Source organism: Manis pentadactyla, chromosome 14, assembly GCF_030020395.1.
Source record: "Manis pentadactyla isolate mManPen7 chromosome 14, mManPen7.hap1, whole genome shotgun sequence".
NCBI lineage: Eukaryota > Metazoa > Chordata > Mammalia > Pholidota > Manidae > Manis > Manis pentadactyla.
The window spans coordinates 30,640,224-30,662,947 of record NC_080032.1 but is presented as its reverse complement, the minus strand read 5'-3'; the positions used below and the strand labels follow the sequence as shown (position 1 = coordinate 30,662,947).

Genomic DNA, 22,724 nt, shown 5'->3' with positions numbered 1-22,724 from the left:
CCCCTGCCTGCCTGATAAGTGCAGGGACTGTGTGACTTTTCACTGCTAGAGTCTTGATCTGAGTCACAGGCTTGTATCACTTCCCTGGGGCTGCAGACAAGGAAATGCTTAGCTCCAGGACGACTGCCTCTAAGGAAAGGAGTTAATAGAATAGAGCTATTTATATGTTGGTCTGAGGGTTCAGCTTGATTACTTTACAGGCTCCACTTACATTACACAGGAGAAAATGGTGCAGACCTAAAAGGACTGCTTTGAATGGGGAGCAAGGTTAATTAATAAGAGTAAATGTTTGTGTCAGTCAGTTTTTAATAATTGAGCTTTTTGAATGGGTTGTTCTACCTTTGCGCCGCGCATCCGCAGCATATGCTTACGTATCTGTGTGAACAGGACTCAGCTGTTTCCTGCCCCCATGATACTCTCAGAGGTTAAATAATTCGCCGCCCCTTACCTGCTTCGTGCGCACTGTCACCTCGCCGTGGCTCTTCACGTTCCCTCCATACTTCAGGTCCCTGTTCGGGCGCCACTTGACGGTGCCTGTCAAAGTCAAACAGTCCCAAAGGGGAGGCGTAGAGCTGAACAAATACACAAATCACTCTGAGAGGATGCGCAGTCGAGCTGGAATCGTGCCATATAGCTTTTATTCTCCTCTTTATATACACACTCAGGGAGGGAAAGTTAACCAGGGGTCAAGAAGCACATGCCTGAGTGTTCACGTACTCTTTTGCAAAACAAGCATTTTATGTCCTCAGGATAAATCCTATCTCAGCACACTCAGACTCAACATTCGGGACTTGCTATTTTCCTTAGTGTACTTCCTTATCTCTTAAAACTGACCGTTCTTTCACCCCAGTCTCTCAGCTGTCCTCCCTCAGTTTCCCTTAGGTTTCGACCGCCCTCAACATAAGGGGGAAGTTTGGTAAGAAAGGGAGGTGGGGAAGTGCCCAAGGTGAACTCGATGCCTGTGCCCCACATTCTCTCAGCTTCAAATCAGAGCAGGGACCCTTCTAGCCACCTGTAGAGAATTGGGAGTTCCCCTTACCAGGATTCTCACCTAACCCTGATCTGCTTGCCCACTGTGCATGTGCAATGCTCAATGCAGGCTTGCACACATGTGGGCATTAAGTTATTATTGACTCTCTCTCTCTATATATATAAACGCTCTACCCAGTGCTCTGGGGCTGCGAGGCAGCAAAGAGGCCTGGAGGCAGGGATCAGCTTGCTGCATGCAAACTTGTCCCAAGGCGGACAGGATTCTAGTGCTTGACCTGCCACCACGAATGTAAAGCTGGGTATAAACCCTTTTATCCCAACAATGTTTTGATGTCATTTTTCGGTCTCACCAAATCCAGACTGAACCTTCCAGAGGATGAAACCCTCAGGTGAGACACGACCCAACACCACCCAACGCCAGGTAAAGTGTAGCCCCCAAAAGCTAGTGCCTAGCACAATTTAGTATTCAAAAAATAAAATCTTTAAAGCTTTTTTTTAAAAAAATATAAACCTCAGAAACCAAAACTGGCAAAAGGAAGGCTCTGAGATTTTTATCAAAAATGGGCATGAGTTAAAAATGGTGGAGACACTCATGCAGAGGGCTAGGAGGCTGAGAGGTGGGGAGGACACCTAGCAGGGAGCTACAGCCATTGTTTGACAGGTGTGCTCAGGCCAAGGCCTCTGCGCTGTGGGTTCCTACCACTCCGGCATGTTTTTCATCTTTGGACTCTGTCCAATATGTTTCCACACCAAGAATTTTCATTGTGCAGATCAGTTCTCATGGACAGTTATTCTGTGGAGAAACGAACACCTGTAATTACAGTATGGAGTCTTGGTTGTTACAGTGGAAATATTCTCGAGACTCCGAGGTGGGTACGGGAGGGAACTGTTAAGATGATTTGGGAGTGTCCCCAAAGGCCGGCCAGAACAGTTTTGCAGTGACAGAACACTGACCATAAGTCAGCCATTCCGTTTTCATATAGTCATTTTTAACTCTTCCTTTTATTTTCCTTTGAGAGCCATTATTTCTGTCTTCAGTTTCTAAGGATTCTTAAAGCCATGACTAAGTTTACTTCTTTCCATGTCAGCTGTGTTTAAATGCAGTGGGTTTTTTTTTTTCAATTTTAACACATAACTCAGAAAAAATTTTAAATACTAAAAGGTTAGGGGTAAAAACCCACCCAGTTTCTCTACTTGTAAATCAGCGGTTCTCACTCTGATACATAAAATTATCTAGGGAGCTGTCTTGCCAATGGGTTTGAGCCCCAGGCAAGTTCGCTATGGATTCAATGTGACCGGAGAAATTGACAGCAAAATGTTCTTTGGGGTGAAAGGGTTTATAACCCGACTAATATCAGCTTGGCTCCTCGTCTGTGGGACTTAGGGGTGGATGGAATTGTTCTGTCGGGATCAGAGATGGGAAAGCTGTCTTCCCTGGCAGTGCAGCCCACCTTGAGGCAGCAATTACAAAATGCACATCATACCCCAGGGAGTCACCCCCTCCTCGATTGGCTTATGGCTGCACTTGTGCTGTGTGGCCCAATCAAGGTGATCTACCATCCTCTCCTGTTAGATGGCAGACGCATGCTGAGCTCCAACAGGTGTTACAAGAGCTAGGCATAAGAAATGCCATCTATAGTCCAGAGAATTATGGCCCAGATGAAGAGATTTTCACTACTGGGATGAGAAATATTGTGCATCAAACAGCTCCCACATCCCTCTTTGGGTCTCTAATGGCCATTCTTTCCCCTTACTTAGGACATCCCATAAGCGAGGTGACACGTACAGTAGCAGACTTAGGAGAGGCTGAAGCAACAAGAACCCAGAAAGAAGAAAAGAAGATCTGCTACTCACAAGACGAGTTTAAAGGGCCCCATGAAGGTTACGAGGACCCAGATGTGGGTTGATTTAATACGGCAGGAGCAGATGAAAGGATTAGATGGGAAGTCAAATAGGATCTTACTAGAGCTAATGCAACAGCTGAAACCAGAGTAGCAGTTCCAGCCATTAAGATCAAAGAGGCAGAGGTCAGAGACAGAACCATGAGTTCGGTCTGTATGTTTGCAAGACTTCCTGCTGGAGAATGAGCCAACTTCACTTGAGCCCACAGAGGAAGATGATTGGGGAACACGGTTTGACTGAGGAGAAGGTCGAGGTATCTGCCCTGAGGGACCAGGGGGGGACCAGAGACCATATGTTGAAGTAGCTATCCATTGGTCCCCAGTAAACATACAATGTGTCCTGGCTCTGGTGGACATACGGGCTGAATGTTCACTGATTCATGGTAACCCTGAGCGGTTCCCCAGCACCCCCACTATCATAGATGAATATGGGGATAAGGCTTTCAGAGTGAAAAAAAGCCCAAATCCCTTTGGGAATAGGGTGTCTACCCCCAAAAGAGTATACTGTGTATGTATCTCCCATCCCTGAGTATATTTTGGGGATTGATATCCTGCAGGGTCTATGGTTGCAGATCACTGAAGGTGAGTTCAGATTGAGAGTACATGTGGTGAAGGCAGTTCTGAGGGGATATGCTAGGCACCCGCCCATAGCTTTGCCTGTGCCTCAGTGGGTGACTAATACCAAACAATACAATGTGCCTAGCGGGCATAAAGAGATTGGAGAAACTCCAGGAGCTGGAAAAGGTGGTATTATGAAGCCCACCCATAGTCCTTTCAATTCCCCAGTGTGGCCAGTAAAAAAGCCAGATGGCTCCTGGCATATGACTGTGAATTACAGAGAACTGAATAAAGTCATATCCCCTATCCATGCTGCTGTCCCCTCTATTGCAGGCCTGATGGATACCCTCAGCCATGAACTAGGAACATACCATTATGTGGTAGATCTTGCTAGTGCCGCCTTTTCCATTGACATTGAGCAGGAAAGTCGGGAACTGTTTGCCTTCATGTGGGAAGGATGGCAATGGACTTTCACCATCCTCCCGCAGGGATACCTCCACAGCCCCACCATCTGTCATGGACTTGTAGCCCAGGACTTGGCTACATGGGAGAAACTGCCAACCATTATATCGATGATGTCGTGCGCACGTCAGATCTAGAAGGTGCAGCACCTAGACTGCTGCAGTATTTACAGGAGAAAGGATGGGCTGTGAACAGTACCAAGGTTCAGGGACCTGGTTTGTCTGTCAAATTCTTGGAGGTCATCTGGTCAGGTAAGACCAAAGTTATACCAGAAGCAATTATAGATAAAGTCCAGGCCTTTCCTACCCTTACAACTGTAGTATTGGTACAGAAGTTTCTGGATCTTCTAGGCTACTGGAGAGTGTTTATACCGCACTTGGCACAAATTCTGAAGCCCTTACACCTGTTGGTACAAAAGGGCTTCAGGTGGAACTTGGATGAGACTTGTGCATCTGCCTTTATTACAGCAAAACAGGCAGTCAGGGCCGTGTAGGCCTTGAGAGTGATAGACCCATCAAGGCCCTGTGAGCTGGATGTTCATGTGACTGAAGACGGTTATGGCTGGGGTCTCTGGCAGCGGCTTGAACGAACTTGCCAACCCGTTGGATTCTGGTCACAACTCTGGAAAGGGGCAGAGGTACGATACATTTTGATAGAAAAACAACTGGCTGCCATTTATCATGCCTTGCTGGCTACAGAACCCATCACTGGAATAGCCCCGATAAAGGTAATAACCACCTATCCCATCTTGGGGTGGGTACGAGACTGAACCCAAAAGCCAAGGAGTGGTGTGGCACAAATGCCCACACTGGCCAAGTGGGGTGCTTACCTACAGCAGCGTAGTGCCCTCTCTAGTAGCCTCTTGAGTGAAGAACTCCAATGCTTATTGGGTCAGTGACATATACTAGTGAAAAGCAGGAAGAACTTGCTTTTGAACCATTAGTAGCAGAGAGTCCCTTTTGGGAGGGAAGAGCCCCTATACCCAAAGATGCATGGTATACAGACTGCTCCAGCCACGGGCAGCCCCCAAAATGGAGGGCCATAGCTTTCCATCCTAAGACAGACAATATGGATGGAAGATGGTGAGGGGAAGAGCAGCCAATGGGCAGAGTTGTGGGCTGTGTGGCTTGTGATCATCCAGGAGCCCTCCCTATAGTTGTCTGCACTGACAGCTGGGCTGTCTATCAGGGCTTGACCCTGTGGCTACCTACCTGGTACCATGCCAACTGGCTGGTTGTTCACCGACCCTTTTGGGGGCAAGAATTGTGGCAAGACTTATAGGCCTGTGGTCAGACAAAAATAATTACAGTATACCATGTGACAGGTCATTTGCTATTGGTATCCCCAGGAAATGATGAAGCAGATAAAATGGCCCAGATACATTGGTTAGAAGGAAAGCCTGCCTCTGATGTAGCCTGATGGTTACATTAGTGTTTGTTGCATGCAGGGCAAAAGACAATGTGGGCTGTAGCCTGTCGGTGGGGCTTGCCTTTGACCTTTGAAGAAGTTAGTAGAGCCTGGCAGGAGTGTGTCATGTGCTCCAAAAGGGACTTACACCTAGTTCCACAGCAACATGGGACAATAGCTAAGGGGCCTATACCCCTCGTCAGGTGGCAGATAGACTATATTGGGCCTCTACCTGTGTGAGAAGGATATCGGTATGCAACGACTTGTGTGGACAGAACTACTGGACTTCTGGTTGCTTTTCCTCCCCGTTGTGCAGACCAGCAGACGACCAAAAGAGACCTGGAGCATCTCTTTGCCGCCTATGGCTGACCACAGGTAACTGAGAGTGATCAGGGCACCCATTTTACTGGACATACACTGCAAGAATGGGTTATATTACCAGGAGCCCAAATCCACCAGCTCAGCCTGAGTAGGGGCAGACCATAAGAGTGCTCCACGACCTGGGGAGGGGGCTGCTCCTCTCCTTGGGGAACTTTCAGCTGCTGGGTCTTTATTTTCTTTACAATCAGTGGGCGTGCTTTCAATACCGGAGGGGCCAGTGCCTCTGGCACCACCCCTTCATCCTTCCCCAGCCCCTCCATTTCTGGGGCTGATGGCACCTTTCTCTCTACTCCCCCGAGTGCCTCCTCTGCTACAGGGCCTCGCAGCAATGCCAGCTCAGTCTTCAGCAGCTCTCTTACCTTCACCTCAGTGCTTCACAGCTGGTGCTCTTGTGCCACCTCCGCCTGTGCTTCGCTCAGGAGTTTGTCTTTTTCCTTGATGGCCTGTCCTCCTTCAGAGCACCTGGCAGCGCTGCTGTCTCATTCTCTAAGGATTCTTTTACCTCTTCAATGGCACCTTGCTGCCAGCGGTCTCACGCTGCCTTCTCTCGCCTCAATGCCATGTCCTTCTTCAGGGAATCCACAGAAGTTTGCAGCTCGCATTCTCATGCCACCATTTCTTGGGTCTTTTTCAGGAGAATGTCCTTCTCTTCCATAGACTTTTTTTAATACTGTGAAAAGCAGCCAACCCACACTCCCCGCTGCCTCACAGGCATTCTGTCTCTCAAAAGACTTACTTACTATGCCAAGGGCTACCCCTACTGCCTCATGTATCACCTCCACTTGCCTCCAGTCCTGGGGTGGGGCCCAGTGCTCTAGGAGGCAAGCCACCTCAGACCACATACCAACTGGGGGACGATCCACTGTGTCCTCATTCACAGGGGCAGCCTGTCTTTTTCCTTGGTCAACAATGAACCCTGCTGACTTTGCCAATTGTCTTGCCAAGGGTTTCAGCCCCGGGCAAGTTCGCTATGGATTCAATGTGACCAAAGAAATCGACAGCAAAACGTTCTTTGGGGTGAAAGGGTTTATTACCCGGCTTGTTCTCCCGGCAGTGCGTCTCTGTCTCCCCCCAGCACTGGGCCGAGTTCTCTATATAGTGCAATAATAACTTATTGCCTTAAAGGTATGGAAGTGGTAGCCTAGCAACAGGCTAGTTAAATCATCAGGTGGTTTAAGTTCAGTCAGAATCCTGGCCATAGGAACCCCAGCTTCCCCACAGGAACTATTTTTTAGAATCATACTTTTTAAGTCATGGTGGTGTAACTTAAAACATGGTGGCTGTAGCTAATACTATATTGCATATTTGAAAATTGCTAAGAGTACACCAGAAAAGTTCTAACCACTAGAAAAATATCTTAACTACATATAGCTGTTAACTAGACTTCTGTGATCACTTTGTAATATATGCAATTATTGGATCATTGTTCCACATCTGAAACTTAATGGGCTACATGTCAATTACACCTCAATATTTTTTTATCTTTTTCTTTTTGCTTTGGGGTTGAGCATATGTTTAAAATCTCTCCAAATGATTATAAATGCAGCCAAAGTTGAAAACTATGTAATTATTAATAATTTGGTTTTGGGCTATGTTTACAATCTTTTGATGCAGAAGGCTAGTTTTTGTTTTTTTCTTTAAATAATTGCCCCATCCCGCAGTTCTTTCTTGTACTGTAGATTTTGCTTTTTAATGGCTGCCTAGTATTGTATGTAATTGTCTTACCAATGGGTTTTAGCCTTGGAAAAATTCACTATGGATTGAGACTGAAAAAACCGACAGTGGAACATTCTTGGGGTAAAAGTGTTTATACCCAACTATATTCCCACAGTGCCAGGGCAGTCACTAGAATCCCCTCCACGCAGAGTAAGTCTGCATGCAGCAAGCTGGCTTCTCTGCTCCCGGTAGCCGTCTCAGCAGCTGCCACCACGCCAGCCTCAGTTCTCCTGCAGCCCTGCAGCAGCCCAGAGCAAGGGGCAGAGCTCTTTATATAGAGTCATTAACAAGGTATTGCCCACACGTGTGTAGTAAGCAAGCCAACCAGGGCCAGGTGAGACTCCCGCCCATAGGAACCTTCACTTTCTCCACAGTAATAAAAATACATTTTTGATCTAGTGATGGGTATTGCAATTTCTCTTACACACATTGAAATATTGTCATGCATTCCATCTGTGCAGTCTGTTCCTTTTTATTTTTCAGGAAAATTTCCGGTAAGTCAACTTTTAAAATATAAATTACGTTCTATTAAATTGTTCTTCAAAGAATAACAATTTCTGCGCCTTTTATTTATCGAATACTTCAGCTTGTTATGTTCAACGCTCCTCCAAGTACAGCTCGGATGCGGGCCGCCTAGGGTCACAAGTGCCCCGATCTCAGGCGCACCGTCTGAGGTGGTCTCATCTAGAGAACCAGTCACACCCGCTTTTGACGGGAAACGACCGGGGGCAACCGCGCGGCGCGGAAGGGCTTTGCAGCGCCGGAAAGCCCCGTAGTCGCAAACTGCGGCTCAAACAAGGTCGCCCCCTCTGCCACTCTCGAGGGTCTGCGCCTGCGCGGCAAGCCCGCCTTCCGGCAGTCCGTCAGTTCCGCCTGACTATCGCTCGGCTTTGTTATTGGCTGGCGGCGGTAAATATAAGGACGTCATTTCCGGCCCCCTGTCCTTTCCGCGCTTGGCGAGGGGTCCATGTGGCGTTGTTCTGGGTGGGTTTGTTTGGTAGGCGTCCGGTGCCCGCACCCTACGGCCGCGAGAGCGGGAGCGGGTTTCCCATGGACGTGAGGACGTGGGTGCGGGTTCCCTGGTGCCCGGTTGGGAAGCGGGGCCGGCACAGATCACGGCGGACGGGCGGGTCTGCGTGAGCCCCAGCTTGTGGCGTGCGGGGGCAGGATTTTGAGGACGCTTTGTGTGTCCACCGCGGTCCGGTAGGAAGGGGACCTGCTCGCGTGGCCGCACCCTCTGCCCCGTAGCTGCCCTACGGCCCGAGCGTTGCAGGAAGCGTTGCGTCTCAGGGCAACATTTTTTCGGGTTCGCACGACCTTTGGGAAGGTGCGGCGCGGGGAAGGCGGGTGTAGCCCCCGGCCGCGTGTGAATAGGAAGGCGCTTCTTGACTGTTAGAATGTGCCTGGCCCTCCGCCTCATTAAGCCGCTGGAATGAAAGCTAGGTCGCTGATTCTTGTTTGCAGGGTCCCGTCGTAACTTAAAGGGAAACTTTCACAATGTCCGGAGCCCTTGATGTCCTGCAAATGAAGGAGGAAGATGTCCTCAAATTCCTTGCAGCAGGAACCCACCTAGGTGGCACCAACCTTGACTTCCAAATGGAACAGTACATCTACAAAAGGAAAAGCGATGGTCTGTCATTGCTTGCCTTTTTTTTTTTTTGCCATTCCAGTTATAAGGACAAATTTTGGCCCTGCCATATTCTGATGGGTAGTGCTGGGTGAAGTAATTTGTGCATCTGCCTGTGAAGGCTTTCTCTGAATTGATGAGTGAAACCAGATCCTGAGGTTGGAAATAAGCTTTAAGTAAAAGCGATCTGGTTTGGGAAAGGAAAGTTTTCTGGGTTCCAGTGGGAGAGTATGGCAATTGCTAGGTAATGGGCAGTGAAGGAGGCAGGAGATGGTGAACATGGTGAGGAAACTCATTAGCTGAGTTTCTACTGACTTAACCTCCTGTAGTTCCTTAACACCTAGGTACTGATAAGGATTCACTGTGGATAAGGCAGTGCTTTGCTATAGAGGCAGAGCAATTAAAGGACTTAAGTCCTGGAGTGGCATGCTCGGAAGTGGTTTTGGGGTGAATCTAAACTAACATCAAGGCCGATGGTAAGAGGAAAGGGTGGCCAGAAAAAGTGGGTAAGAACTTTACAAGGAGGAAATCTAAACGGTTGATGGAGGCATAGTTTGAACAGAACAGAGAAGCCATCTTTGCTTGCTGAATCACAGCTGCACACTATTAAAGCTCAGGGTGGAGGCCAGGCTTGGCCAGTGAACTTCTGAGTGTCGGAAGTGTGCTATACAAGTTGCAGGGTTTTCGCTAACACCAGTAGAGCTTGCCTCTGTGACTGGAGTTTGGTAGTACTCGCTGCCACATTGAACTTTTTAGAAGTCAGTCCATTTGCAAAGTTAGGTGAGGTTACAAAGTCTTCTGCTATCACTTAGGCATCTACATCATAAATCTGAAGAGAACCTGGGAGAAGCTGCTGCTGGCAGCTCGTGCCATTGTTGCCATTGAAAACCCGGCTGATGTCAGTGTCATATCGTCCAGGAACACTGGCCAGGTTTGTGGACCTTATGCTTGGTTTTTATTATTTAAAAACCTTATTTGGAGATGTATAGAAAAGTATAAAGAAGAAGCAGTTGATAATTTCACTGTCCAGAAATCTCAAATTGCCAGTATTTGGCATTTTCAGCATACACATCACTTGGTGGATGATGGTTTGTTGAGCTTCACTCTTCACATCCTGGGGTATTGGCTCGTGCTACTGAAATGACACTGTTAAATGCCTCATATTTTTCTAGTCAGATTTTTTCATATTTAAAATGAAGTGCTGGGTCAAAAACTTAAATTTACGGAAACTACAAAGTATCTCAGAAAGGTAAGGTGTCTTAGAGTAGGGTACCAGTCCTTGTGCACATCTCAAGCAAGAGTAAGAATCTTTGCCAGCCCAAATAGCTTGATTTTTTTCGTAGCTGAGAGGGAAAAACCAGTCATTTTTGCCTTATTTATTTTGACAATTCTTATATCCTGTTGAGAAAACTTGAGGATTTCTTGAGAATTGTTTTATAAGAGCACTGACAAGGATTTTATTCACCCCATTTCTGTTTTGAAAAAAGTTTGACCTGGATTTTAACAGATTTTAACATTGTAAGACTCCTTTGTATTTTGTTTAGGTTGACAGTAAAATTGGTTCCCATGAACTTAAAATGTACTATTCCCCGAAGTTTGGTGCATGGGAGAAGAAGGTTTTAATTACTGAGCATCTAGATTGATGCAGGAAATAAGCTTTATGGAGGAAAGAGTAAAAAAATGTTGGGTGTATTTCTGCATTACACAGTGTAGTTGTGATGAATCTGACCAGAGCATGGAGTGATCACTTGTGCTGGGCACTGTTCTTTGTATTGATGCATTTAATTTTCATTGCCCTCATGGGGAGGTACTTGGAGGCACAGGAGTAACTTGCCTAAGTTGCCCACAAGGTGACCGGCTTGGTACCCAAAGCTAGGCAGTGGCTCTGGAGCCTCCAGAAGTGAGGTGGCCAGGGCACTGCAGATATGGGGGAATGGGGGTTACAGTGCCTTCTAAGCAAAAGGCAGGGTTGGGGGGCACTTTTCTAAGTACATTTCAGGTGAGGGGAGGACAAGGATAAGTGTCGGATTGATGCTTTCATTTTTGAGGGGGATTGGGGGGTTCTGACTACACAGGCTGCATCGTGGGATCAGACATGTAGGCTTGTCTGGGGTACTGCTAACCTTCCATGTTCGTGCTTCTAGAGAGCTGTGCTGAAGTTTGCTGCGGCCACTGGGGCCACTCCCATTGCCGGCCGCTTCACACCTGGAACCTTCACTAACCAGATCCAGGCAGCCTTCCGGGAGCCGAGACTCCTGGTGGTCACTGATCCTAGGGCTGACCACCAGCCTCTCACAGAGGCATCCTATGTTAATCTGCCCACCATTGCCCTGTGTAACACGGACTCCCCTCTGCGCTACGTGGACATTGCCATCCCGTGCAACAACAAGGTACTGATGGAAACCAGGGTTCAAGAACAAGTGCTCTAGAAAGAGCCGAGATGCTGCACATTGTTAGAGCTTGGAGTTGAGGCCACTGGCTGGCCAGTGGCTCGCAAGTGTAGGTAGTGTGCTACACGAGAGGCAAGCTTTTCGCTAACACCATGAGGGCCTCTGGCCCAATGAGTGGAGTTGGGTAGTAAGCCTTGCTACAAGGACAATTTGAGTGCATGAGCACTTGAAGGAGATAAAACCATTTAAAAGTGGCCTGTGTTTTCCTCTGCCTGTCTCTGTATTTCTTAACTATGCTTGGGCCTCTCGGGCAGTACTTGGCCTTTGTGTTTTCAGACCAACTTGATGAATCCTGCTGTAACATCCTAAAAAGGTGTGTCAAGTGTGGTTTAAATTGGTTCACTGGTCTCAACCCTAGTTCTGCATAAGAATCACCCAGACTTTCTTTTTAGTGTCCAGGTACTAATCCCAGGTATTTGATTTTGTTGGCTCTCATGGAGTCTTGACAACAGGTTTTTTGAGTGTCTGTGGTCCTGGTAGCAATCCAGGTTCAAAACTACCGATTCATAAGAAAACCTTGTGGGAAAAACATGTAAACTAAGCTGTGTCCTCTTAGTGCCAAGGACCTAGATGATGTGGAGGCAAGGGGGCGCTGCTTGTGGATTGCTTGACCAATGTCACTGTAGTAACCTGGTGCTCTTGCAGGGAGCTCACTCGGTGGGTCTGATGTGGTGGATGCTGGCCCGGGAAGTTCTGCGCATGCGCGGCACCATCTCCCGTGAACACCCGTGGGAGGTCATGCCTGATCTCTACTTCTACAGAGATCCTGAAGAGGTGTGCTTACTTCCTTCACAAAGCCTGGGGTCCCATGAACAGGCAGGCACTTCAGTCTGTGCTACTTGGAGATGCAGTGTTTCTGTCCCTACAAACTTTTTTTTTCTACCAGATTGAAAAGGAAGAGCAGGCTGCTGCTGAAAAGGCCGTGACCAAGGAGGAATTCCAGGGTGAATGGACTGCTCCCGCCCCAGAGTTCACTGCTGCACAGCCAGAGGTCGCAGACTGGTCTGAAGGCGTGCAGGTGCCCTCCGTGCCTATTCAGCAGTTCCCCACTGGTGCGTACCTAGGCATGTGGTGCTTAAGCTGGCTGTAGTGATCTGCTGTATATGTGCGTGCTAAAGGTGTGCCAGTAACTTAACAGGTTCATTCAGGTGCATCTGAAAGGCTCTAGCTTTGGTCTTTGTCCTTTGGAATGTGTATCTGGTAGAATGAGAGCCTGTTGCTCGTTGGGTGGCATGACAAAAAGACGGGATGCAGCTGATGGTCATTTTTGCTGGTTTCTTAACAGAAGACTGGAGTGCTCAGCCTGCCACTGAAGACTGGTCCGCAGCTCCCACTGCTCAGGCCACCGAGTGGGTAGGAACCACCACTGAGTGGTCCTAGGCTGTTCCTCAGACTCTTAAACAGAAAGGAAACAAGGTTGCAGAAAATAAACAGTTTCTAGAAGTTATGTCCATTTATTTCTGTTCAGGTTGCCTGGGATTACTTGAAGTCCCTTGACACAGGTTTTACTTAAAAAAACCACTATAGATAAAGTGTATTGCTTTGCACTTGGGCATTTTCTGGAGCTTCTTTTCTGTGTAAGGAACATCTGTGCTCTGAAAGCAGGGAAATGCTTGCCTGTAACCCAAGGAATGTGTTTCCAAAGTTGATGTTATCCTTTGTTGGTAAATTTTGTAGAGCTCAGAGTTTAAATAGGTTGTTGGTGACAGTTCTGCTATTTGTCAGTTTTGTGGCCAATCCATAGGTGACATCTGGCACCTGAAGACTTGGAGATGCAGCAGGAAGGGGTAAGCAGCTGCCAGGTGGGAGTCAATCTGTTATGTCAGGGTGCATTTCCCACAAGGCAGGTAAGAAGTGAAAGTGTTGCTGACCTCTGAGCAGCCTCCTCCAGCCCAGAACATGCTGCCGAGGAGTTCTGTGCCCCTCCGGTGCCACCCAGCCTCTCGCCCCCTGCACATCCGCCCATGGTGACAGCGCATCATAGAAGTCTGAGAGTGAATGCAGCCCCGCCCACTTCAGGTCCCACTACCTCTGTCAGGACAAGTGTGTATTTAGTGGACAAGTGTGACACCTTAAAGAAAGTTCTGTTTCAAGAACTGAACCCTAGTCTCACATATTCTCCATTTCTTAAAACATTACATAAGGGAAAATGACCAGTCCCCCAGATACAGTCAATAACCAAAATTTCAGGGGCAAGTGGAAGAGAGAAAACATTTTGAGAATAAATAGGGCTCCCATTTTTTTCTGTGAAATACCATCCCTACCCATTTCTAGCATCCTGAGTCATCAGACATTTCTAGAACAACTTAGTTCCAGATGAAATAAAGAGCATGAATGGAAATTAAATTTAGAAAGTCATATTTCTATAAGCATATATTCATCAAATTATGTATTTTTCTCTCATCTGTGTATCCTACCCACTTTTTCTCTGTGTGTAGCTAAGACTATATACTTTGATCTCAATCTTTGTGAATTTACTGAGCAGTTTCTTGGTCATTGTGTGTGTGAAGGGTGACTTCACTGAATAAGGGGGAAAAAATCACTTTACTGCATTTCTTTTGAGGCTGAGTGGGTTAAGTGAAAAACATAATTAATGCTTCTCTAAATGAAATATTTTGAATGACCTCCAAACTGTAGGATTAAATGTGTGCACCGTTGCAGAGGCCGACTCTGCAATCCAGCTGAACCTGACGGGTGGGTGGGAGGTTGAAGAAAAATACAGATACAAGAAAGACAGAAACCAAAGTTGGGATCAGGAGGTTCACTGATGGCAGGTGACAGACCAGTGATGCAGTTTTACTTTTGAGCAGGGCAGGTGACCTCGGGGCAGCTGGCCAGCAGTGCACAGGTCTCCCAGAGGGGCTCGACACAAGTTCCCTGCAGCCTGAGGACCCTGGGACCTGGATGTGCCCTTGCATCCCCTTGGGCCTCCCCAGGACCCTCACAGACATGCCCACTGACAGGAGGAGCTCCAGTTCTGCAGCCCAGACACCCTATTCCCCTGGGGCTGAGCTCAGCCTTCAGAGCCAGGGACAGGTGGACAGGGACGGCCTTTGCCAAGGCAGGGATTGTGTGTACCCTGAGGGCCAGGCCCCAGGACATGATGCTGTGGGCAGCAGGGAGCCCTGGCGGGTCATAGAGCAGGGGAGGGCCCTGGTTCTCTACATGTGTTAGAAGTGGCCACAAGACCAGGAGTCCCCACCCAAGGCTGGAGTTTGAGAATCCTGGCCTCAACGCTGGCTTGTCAGGCAACCTCTGGCAACTGCCCACCATTTACATCCTGTAGATGGGGAACAATGACCCTGTGGATGACAGTGGCTGTGACCACAGAGAGGAAGATGTTAGTCGCTGTTATAATGAGGGCCCTGTGACGAGGGCTGCAGGCCTCCCTCGGATGTGGGTCCCGATGGCCAGCCCAGCCAGTGAGGCTCAGGAGCGGGGAGGGAAGGGTCAGCCCCCCTCCACGGCTCATTTGTGGTCCTGGAGGAGAATAAAGCTGCAAACTCAAAAATCACAGACCCAAGGTCCTGAGATCCTCAAATTCCCAAATCCCATGCCCGGAACTCTTGAGATCCTGGGTCCCCCTGTGGGATGAGGGGCAGCCCCATGGGTTCTGGAGTTTGTCTCATATCCTGCCTCCTGACCTCATTTCTGTGCCCAGACCCATATTCTTAGGTCTTTTGTAAATGGCAGAATCTGGAAGGAGGATGTGTGAGGCCTGCGAGATGCGCATTTATGCTCCTGGGCCGCAGACAGCAGACACTCCATGGTGTGACTGTGGGGTCCTCCATGCTGGGCCCAAGCCTGGGGCTCGGGGAGCATGGATTTATGTGTGGGGCATCCCCGGGTATGGCCTCTAGGGGGCCACGCTGGGCAGGTCTGTGAGCTGTCGCTGTGCGGGTGACCCTGGGCTCTGTTCCCCTGGGAATCCCAGACAGTCTGCTGCAGGGGAGGGGTCATCTGCTGTCACCCACCCTGGGACAGAGTCCGTTCCCTCGCCTAGGGGAGGCTGGCAGTGAAGACAGGCAACAAACAAGTAAATAAATTGTCAAGACGTGCAGGAGTGGTTAGCTCCTGAGATAAAACGGGGTCAAGAGTACTACAGGTGCACTGGGGGCCCCTTGGACTGGGGAGTCAGGGAGGTCAGCGGAGACAGAGCAGCTTGGATTTTCTCCACAGGGCACTGGGGAGCCATGCGCGGCTCCTGAGCAGAGGAGGAATGTGATCCGGTTTTTGTTCTTAAATGGCCTCCTGACCAAATGAACTAGGCAGGCAGGGAGACTGAGAAGTGTGCCCCAGGCAGCGGGCACACAGCCTAGGTAAAGATAAAGCTGCTGCTTCTGGAAAGAGCACAGAGAGGCCCAGTGGTCCTCTTTCCGACTTGAGCACCTCTAAGTGAGAGTTCCCTTCGCTGCTTCCATGTCACATGCCACCAGCAGAGATTGTGGCAGAAGCAGGATGGGCACAGTGGAGGCCCACCGGACCCATGGTGCTTAATTTAATGTGGTGATTAAGAATAATATTTTATTACAAAATGAAAGTATCAGACAAATGATAACCCAGAAGGGACAGGGAACACAGACCTAAACCAGGCTGTCCAGCCCCCAATGGCTGCGCCTCCTGTGGCCACGCCGCTCAGCCACAGCTGCTCAGGAGCCTTGGTGGAGCCTGGAAGCTGCTTTGGTTAATATCTCACCATTTCAGCTTGGGCTGAGATCTAGGGACATCCCACTCCCAAGCCAACAATACTAATTACTTACCCATACGTTAACACCACCACCTGCCAGCCAGTGATTACTCTCAGCGTTTCCACTGACACAGCCCGGCCACGTCCCTGGCCTGTAGCCAAGCAGACGCAACCCATTACACACATGATCCTAAGGTAAACAGTAACTGGTCCTCAAGTAAAAGAACTTGACAGCACCTCTTAAGTCAGACAGTTAATGACCCGACTCTAAGCAGAAAAAGAACATTTGATTCTTTTCAGGGTTGATGCTTCAGAGTGTTCCCCCTCCCCAGATATTTTGGAAGAAAGAGAATAACAATGTTACAGAATGTTCAAAGGTATCATGAGTGCATTTCCTTTGCAGCCCATGTCACGCAGAGTGCACCCCAAGTTCACCTGTGATTGGGGCGGCCAGCTGCATTAGCTGACTGGCTTTATCCAAAGGAGGAATGAATGTCCTTTATCTTCATGGTGCAAGCTGCCCACGTAAGTTCAGCTCTGACTCTCCCCCAGAAACGGCACTGGGGCCTATCTCCCCTGGTGAACACACTTCAAGGAGATGGCTCCCAGGTCCTTGAGCCCGAGCCTGCAGAGCTGGCAAGAGGTTTATTTAGCTTTTGTAAAGGTTCATACACACTTCAAAGAGACAAAGATGCACTTAAACAAGTTTTCTGAAATGCTCTAAGAAGGAAGAGGAGGAGAAGTCTTACCTCTTTATTTTCAGCAGGGAGAAGTAAGCCTCTTTTTAAAAATTCTTAGTTTTAATTTGTATTTGTTCTTACACAAGGAAGGCAGGCAGCCTTCTCAAGGAATGCAAGCTAGCACAGGTGAGGGATGTACTCTCCCCAAGAGTCTCTGTTAGGCAGAAAGACAGAAATAAGCGGGATGGAAAGGAGAAAGGGCCCCCCAAAGATGACTCAGAGAGTTGATCAAATAGAACCAGAAAGCCAGAAATGACTCAGAGAGTTAATTAGATGAAGCCACAGGGTCCAAGATTGACTCGGGAAATGTCCAGGGTCCCCTCAGATAAGAAGCATCAGAGGCACAGTCACAGCCCAGCCCCTGTCCTCATTTCACCAGTCAGAACAAGTCTAGAGAGCTGACAGCTGTCAATCAAGGACCTCTCTGCCCTGCCAAAACCACATAAAAGAAGCCTCAGAATGAGCATCCGGGCCTGCCTATCTTATCTTAGGCAGGCCCCCTCCGTTACTCTCTGCAGAGTGCATTAAAACTTACTTTGCTTTCTTGACTTTGGTCTCTCGTCTCACTATTGACTTCCCTGTGACACTGAGCCAAGTCCTTTCCTTCCTAACATCTCCAGAAGGAAGGTAGCCCTGATGACATCTCAATTTTAGCCCATTTTGGATTTCTGACCTCTAGAACCATAAAAGAATAAATCTGTGTTGTTTTAAGCCACTAAGCTTCTGACACTGCAACATCAGCAATGGTCTCCAGCACACTGCCATACTCCTTATCACACAATAAGAAAAGAAATACTCTGCAGGCATGATATATCACACATTCTGTGTATATGTATGTTATATATCATATGTGTTACATATAACCTACACTAAAATATATATACAATACATGCTAACATATATGAAAATATATTTGACATATTGGTGATAGCTAGCATTTTCACCATTTATATTGTGACTGAAGTTGATCACAGAGTTTTGGATGTGATACATTTAATAATTGATGTATTAAAGTTTTATGATATGAGTATTTATTACAAACAAGAGTCAGTCCCAACCATGTTGCCTCTCTTCCATTCCTTGTGGAGACCAACTTGTACCCCTTAGAAACTGGCTGCAAGTTGGAGAGCGCTAAAATGACAGTGGCTTAATGAAGATGGGGGTTCTTTATTCAAGCTTATGAAGTGACTACCTGAGCTTGGCGACTCAGGGACTGTTCGGAGGCTCCAGGTGCTTCCAGTGTTCCAGGGTCCTCACATTTGTGCTCTGCCCTCCTGAGTTCTAGTCTCAAGGCTATGAGTGTGGCCACTGCGGTGCCTCCACATCACCTGCCACCACCCTCCAAGGGCTGGGACATGCAGGTTCTTCTCAAGGCTGAGCACCGCACACCTGTGCTGTTAGAGGGCTGGACAAGGGGGGACGGGAGAGGCCCCCGTTGGCCAGTGGTTTCTGGCAGACTGCTCTTCCCAGAGAGTCCAGGGTATTCCTGACGCTCTGCCCTGACCTCCTGCTGTCACACCCCCAGGCTGAGGTTGATGTGTTCCATCCAGGGTGTAGAAAAATTCATGTTGTTTGTTAGTTTTGCATACCTTTCACTGAGGAAGCATAGGGCTCTTCAGGGTTGCTCTAGGGGTTCCACAGACAATAGATTATTTTCTACTAAAAGCGAAAGTTTAACCTTCTTGTGGAACACCACCATCACTTTCGTGAGGTTTATACCAGACATTCTTGAACATCTCAATTCCAGGAGCTCTTTGGATCTCTGTGGGCCAGCAGACGTACTTAACACCTCCTTCTACGGAGTAGTTAGGCCCAAGAACTTGATGAGCATTTGCGTTCTAACAACTTTGTAGTGATTTAAAAAACACACAGAAACTGGAAGTAATAGTGTTTTTATTTCATTCTTAAATAACCACAGAACCTACCCTTCCTGGACATAGCACAGCTGCTCAAATTTGGAATCAGATTTTTGACACCATCATCTTCATTTCCTGTTTGACATTAAATTTCCTGTGACATTTGATTTTTATCAGGCAAACATCTAAAAAGCCACCACCATAAAGAAATGACATCATCTGAGGGGACATAACACAGTCTACTGTTGAAATAGCGAACTGTCTCAAGCCACTGGCCCATGGGGTGTAGGGCAGAGTCCAGGCCATCGCTGTGTTTTTGTTGAAATTTTAAATAGGCCACAGCAGCCCTGTGAGCGAGCTGTGGGGCACCAAGGCTTCCTGCAGGGCTTGGGAGCCACGAGCTTGCATGGAGAGGAGCTTTGTGACTCCCTGAGACGCCACTGCAGCTGCTGGCTTGGGTGGAGGAAGCCAGGCTAGCAGGATGCGGCCATGAGCGCTCTCCCGGGCGAATGAAACCTTTTCTGCTTCCCAAACATCTCTGAAAGTCCTCACACAAGGCTGAAGCTGGGGAGTGCCCCTTGTGCCGGTCCCCTGTTCCCTGAGACTGGGAGCACTATGTGGGGACGAGGTCATGGCCACGGTGACGTGGCCCAACAGACAAGAGCAGAGGACACAGGTTCCCCTGCTCCCCAGGGCAGTGAGCGGAGCCTCTCCCTTACACAGCAGTTGCTTATGACAAGTGCTGAATGTGGGTTTGGCCAAGACAGAATTTTCTTCCGAGATTTCTTTTTACAAATTGGGAAAGACGTCATTCTTTGCATCAAATAGCTTGTGGAGTTCTCTGTATTGCTAAATGGGTTCAGGCCAAATGGGTTTGTCCCTTCCAGTTTTGCTACCTCTTTACATCTGTGGTGACACTGGGGACTCAGGCAATCACTGCTTTCCCGGTGAGGGGTCAGTGAATGTCCCCACAACACCCTGCACAGGTATCTGTCCACATAACCCCCCCAACCCCATCACAAGCCTCACCCAGTGTTGAACTCTGGAACAATTTTAGTAGCAGGGACCTTTTTTTAATTTTTAATTTTATTTATTTATTTTTTATTTTGGTATCATTAATCTACAATTACATGAAGAACATTATGTTTACTGGGCTCCCCCCTTCACCAAGTCCCCCACATACCCCTTCACAGTCACTGTCCATCAGCATAGTAAGATGCTATAAAATCACTACTTGTCTTCTCTGTGTTGCACAGCCCTCCCCGTGCCCCACCCCCACAATATACGTCCTAATTGTAATGCCCCCTTTCTTTTTCCCCGCCCTTGCAGGGAACATTTTTATTAACGAGAAATCTTGCAGGGGTTGGCTGTGCTCCTCACCCTCTCTGGGAAAGCCGCCCGAGTCCCTGAGGCAGGCGCTGCTGCTGAGAGGACAGAGCAGAGGGCAGTGCCCGCAGCCCTGGGTGCTCCCCGGTGAGTCAGCTGGGCCTCGCGGGGCAGGTGTGGATCCTCCTCGGACCAGGCCACCAGCCCAGTTGAAAACTGGGAGCAAAGAAAGGCAAGAAGGCCAGTGGGAACATCAGAGAAACCTGCAGTAAATGTTATGCTGAAACAGGCTGGTCCCACATTATTGCAGGTGGGCTGTCTACACTTAGGTGGACTTCAGATGAACAGGGTCAGAGAGCAGATTCGTAGTTTGGTAAGGAACAATAAATTAGAGAAGGAAGCTTCTAGTACAATAGATCTGATTGTGTGCCAGGCTGCTTTTTAGACAGATTACACAGCTCCGGTGGTTTCCCCAAGGCACTTCCTAAACAAGCACCAGATTACAAAATGGTGGGTGCTTGGCCGCTTGGCAAACCCAGAATTAAAATGAAGATAGTTTTGTTTTGTTTTTTTCAAAGAATATTTCCATTAAAGTTGGGTCCTGCTGCTTTGTTCCTATTTCTGGTCTCTAGATAACTGGAGTCGGGTTAGAATCAGGCTCCCTTGGTGGCATGCTGATGTGTGACACCCTCCTGGAACCTGGCCTTACCGTGGACTTGACTGTCCACCTTTGCATTGCCCAGTTTTAATGAGAGTCTTGCTAAGTCAGCTTAGAGAGAATTGACCTCCCTCTGATGTCTGATCGCATTCCCTCCACCAGCTCCCTGACCCGCTCCTTGCCTGTACATCCCCCCTTGTCCCTAGTGCACTTGGAACCGAGCCTGGTTTTATACAGACGTCTCTTTTCTCCTACTGCAAAAGTGCTGGACAAAATCTGTTTTTAACACTTTGCTGTCCAGCTCTGGCTCTCACCACACTGTGTACTCTCACTCCAAGTCTTGCCTTTTGCTGGAATCCTTGCCCCTTGCTACCCAGGCACCCTGTCCTTCTCTAATGCCTGGAGGCCGGACAGCCAAAGTGTGTCACACAGGGTGAGTTTTAGCACAGCCAGTTGGACAAAGTCCAGGCCTGGATTAGGGAACACAGTGTACATTATTACTGGTCACACTGGCCAGAACACAATTGTGACAGGCCAGCACATCAGAGGTGGGTGTGGAGCGAGGGAGACAAAGAGGCTTTGTCTGAGGGGCTGGCAGCTCGGCTGGCGGACTCCTGTTTACCATTGGAAGTTGGGAACTGTGCAGCTAAAAGTGTTGAAGATCAAAGTCAAAGTCTTGGAGGAGACAGATTTGCTCAGAAAGTGAGGATTGAAGGGCAAATGAGGAACCAGTTAGGTTTGTTTCTGAGATTTGATCAGCCAAATCATTACGGTCTATCTTTCAATAATTAAACGGCCTTATAGCTATTTGTAAAACTCTATTTTTCATTCTCCATGGGAAAAATACCATTGTTGTCATGACTCTGAAAATCCCTGGCTTGTCTCTTGTCTTTTAAATCAATAAACAACTTTTATGACACATATTTGGACACAGCATTTTGTTAGTTAAACAACAATTGTCTAATTGTGGATTGACATGATATACATGTAAGTGTCTCAGTGATATATGGGGATGGCCTTATCTGACCCAAGACATTCTTCCACAGGTGGTTCGCTTGCTGTGCAGTAATGTTCCGTAAGCCCCCATCACATGTTTGCCATATCCTCAAACTCATTTTATGCTTGGCTTTCTCTGTGTGCTGATATGAAATCGTATTAGATCTGACTGCTAATGAGTGTGGGCTGATTTTTAGGATGATGTAAATGGAAGAATTAGACAGTGGTGATGCTTCCATGACCTTGGGACTATATTAAAAATCTCTAAGTTTTACACCTTAAAACTTGTGAATTTTATGGTATGTGAATTATTTCCCAATAAAAACAGTTACTGTGTTTTTTGGTTAAAAGTGGCAGGTTAACTACAATGCTTACTTTACTCTCCTTTCTAAAAAATTACTAAAATTATAGTAGTAAAATATTCTTAAAAGGTAAAGGATTAAAAAGTATTTTTATTCCACAGGGGCAGTGGAGAATTTGAAAGGTTTTAGCCCCCAAAGAAAAGGAGATACCAAAAGATGAGAGGTTGAAACACATTTGAGAGACAGGAAGTGGGTGGAGGTGGTAACTGTTCTGGCAGAGGGAAGGAGGTTCCATTTTAAGGGCTTGCCAGGCTGATGCCAGGGACAAGCATGCCCAAAGTAAGTGTGAGGACCCCGAGAGCTCTGCTCGTGGAGAGCTAGGTGTAGTGGGGATGAGGTCCAGGGCATGACGAAGCTGCACATTCCAAATGGACTCCCAGGTTCATGCACCAACTTGCTATTAAAAGGAAAAGAAGGGACGCAAACTCAACAGTTCAAACAGGTTTATTGCTAAACCTGAGAGGGACCTCTCTGTTTTGGCAAGCAGAACAAAGAAGGCATCTCTTACAGGCTAAGAGTTTTTTTATGGCCAGGTTTTTTGACAGGCTTTTGAGGGGATAGGTCAGGGAAAAGGTGGGCTTGTGGTTTGCCGACCTGTCCTCTGGAG

At 47.9% G+C, this 22,724-nt stretch overlaps 1 protein-coding gene and 2 non-coding genes across 4 annotated transcripts; all 3 read left to right on the top strand.

Moving 5' to 3' along the window:
• The first annotated feature begins 8,321 nt into the window (after positions 1 to 8,321).
• Positions 8,322 to 12,935, top strand: RPSA (ribosomal protein SA). 2 transcript variants are annotated; one of them, XM_036921699.2, is made up of 7 exons: positions 8,322 to 8,399; positions 8,880 to 9,045; positions 9,855 to 9,973; positions 11,187 to 11,432; positions 12,138 to 12,266; positions 12,379 to 12,544; positions 12,778 to 12,935. In XM_036921699.2, exons 2-7 carry the CDS (start codon positions 8,913 to 8,915, stop codon positions 12,870 to 12,872), a joined length of 888 nt encoding a protein of 295 aa, XP_036777594.1. In that variant the 5' UTR covers positions 8,322 to 8,399; positions 8,880 to 8,912; the 3' UTR covers positions 12,873 to 12,935. The 2 variants fall into 2 exon arrangements, with proteins under 2 accessions (XP_036777594.1, XP_036777595.1); XM_036921700.2 differs by having other exon boundaries at positions 8,390 to 8,412.
• LOC118930557 (small nucleolar RNA SNORA62/SNORA6 family) lies at positions 9,638 to 9,788 on the top strand. Its single transcript, XR_005032114.1, has one exon. It is a non-coding gene; the product is annotated as a small nucleolar RNA SNORA62/SNORA6 family (small nucleolar RNA).
• On the top strand, positions 11,485 to 11,637 carry LOC118930556 (small nucleolar RNA SNORA62/SNORA6 family). The gene has a single exon (XR_005032113.1). It is a non-coding gene; the product is annotated as a small nucleolar RNA SNORA62/SNORA6 family (small nucleolar RNA).
• Positions 12,936 to 22,724: the final 9,789 nt, after the last annotated feature.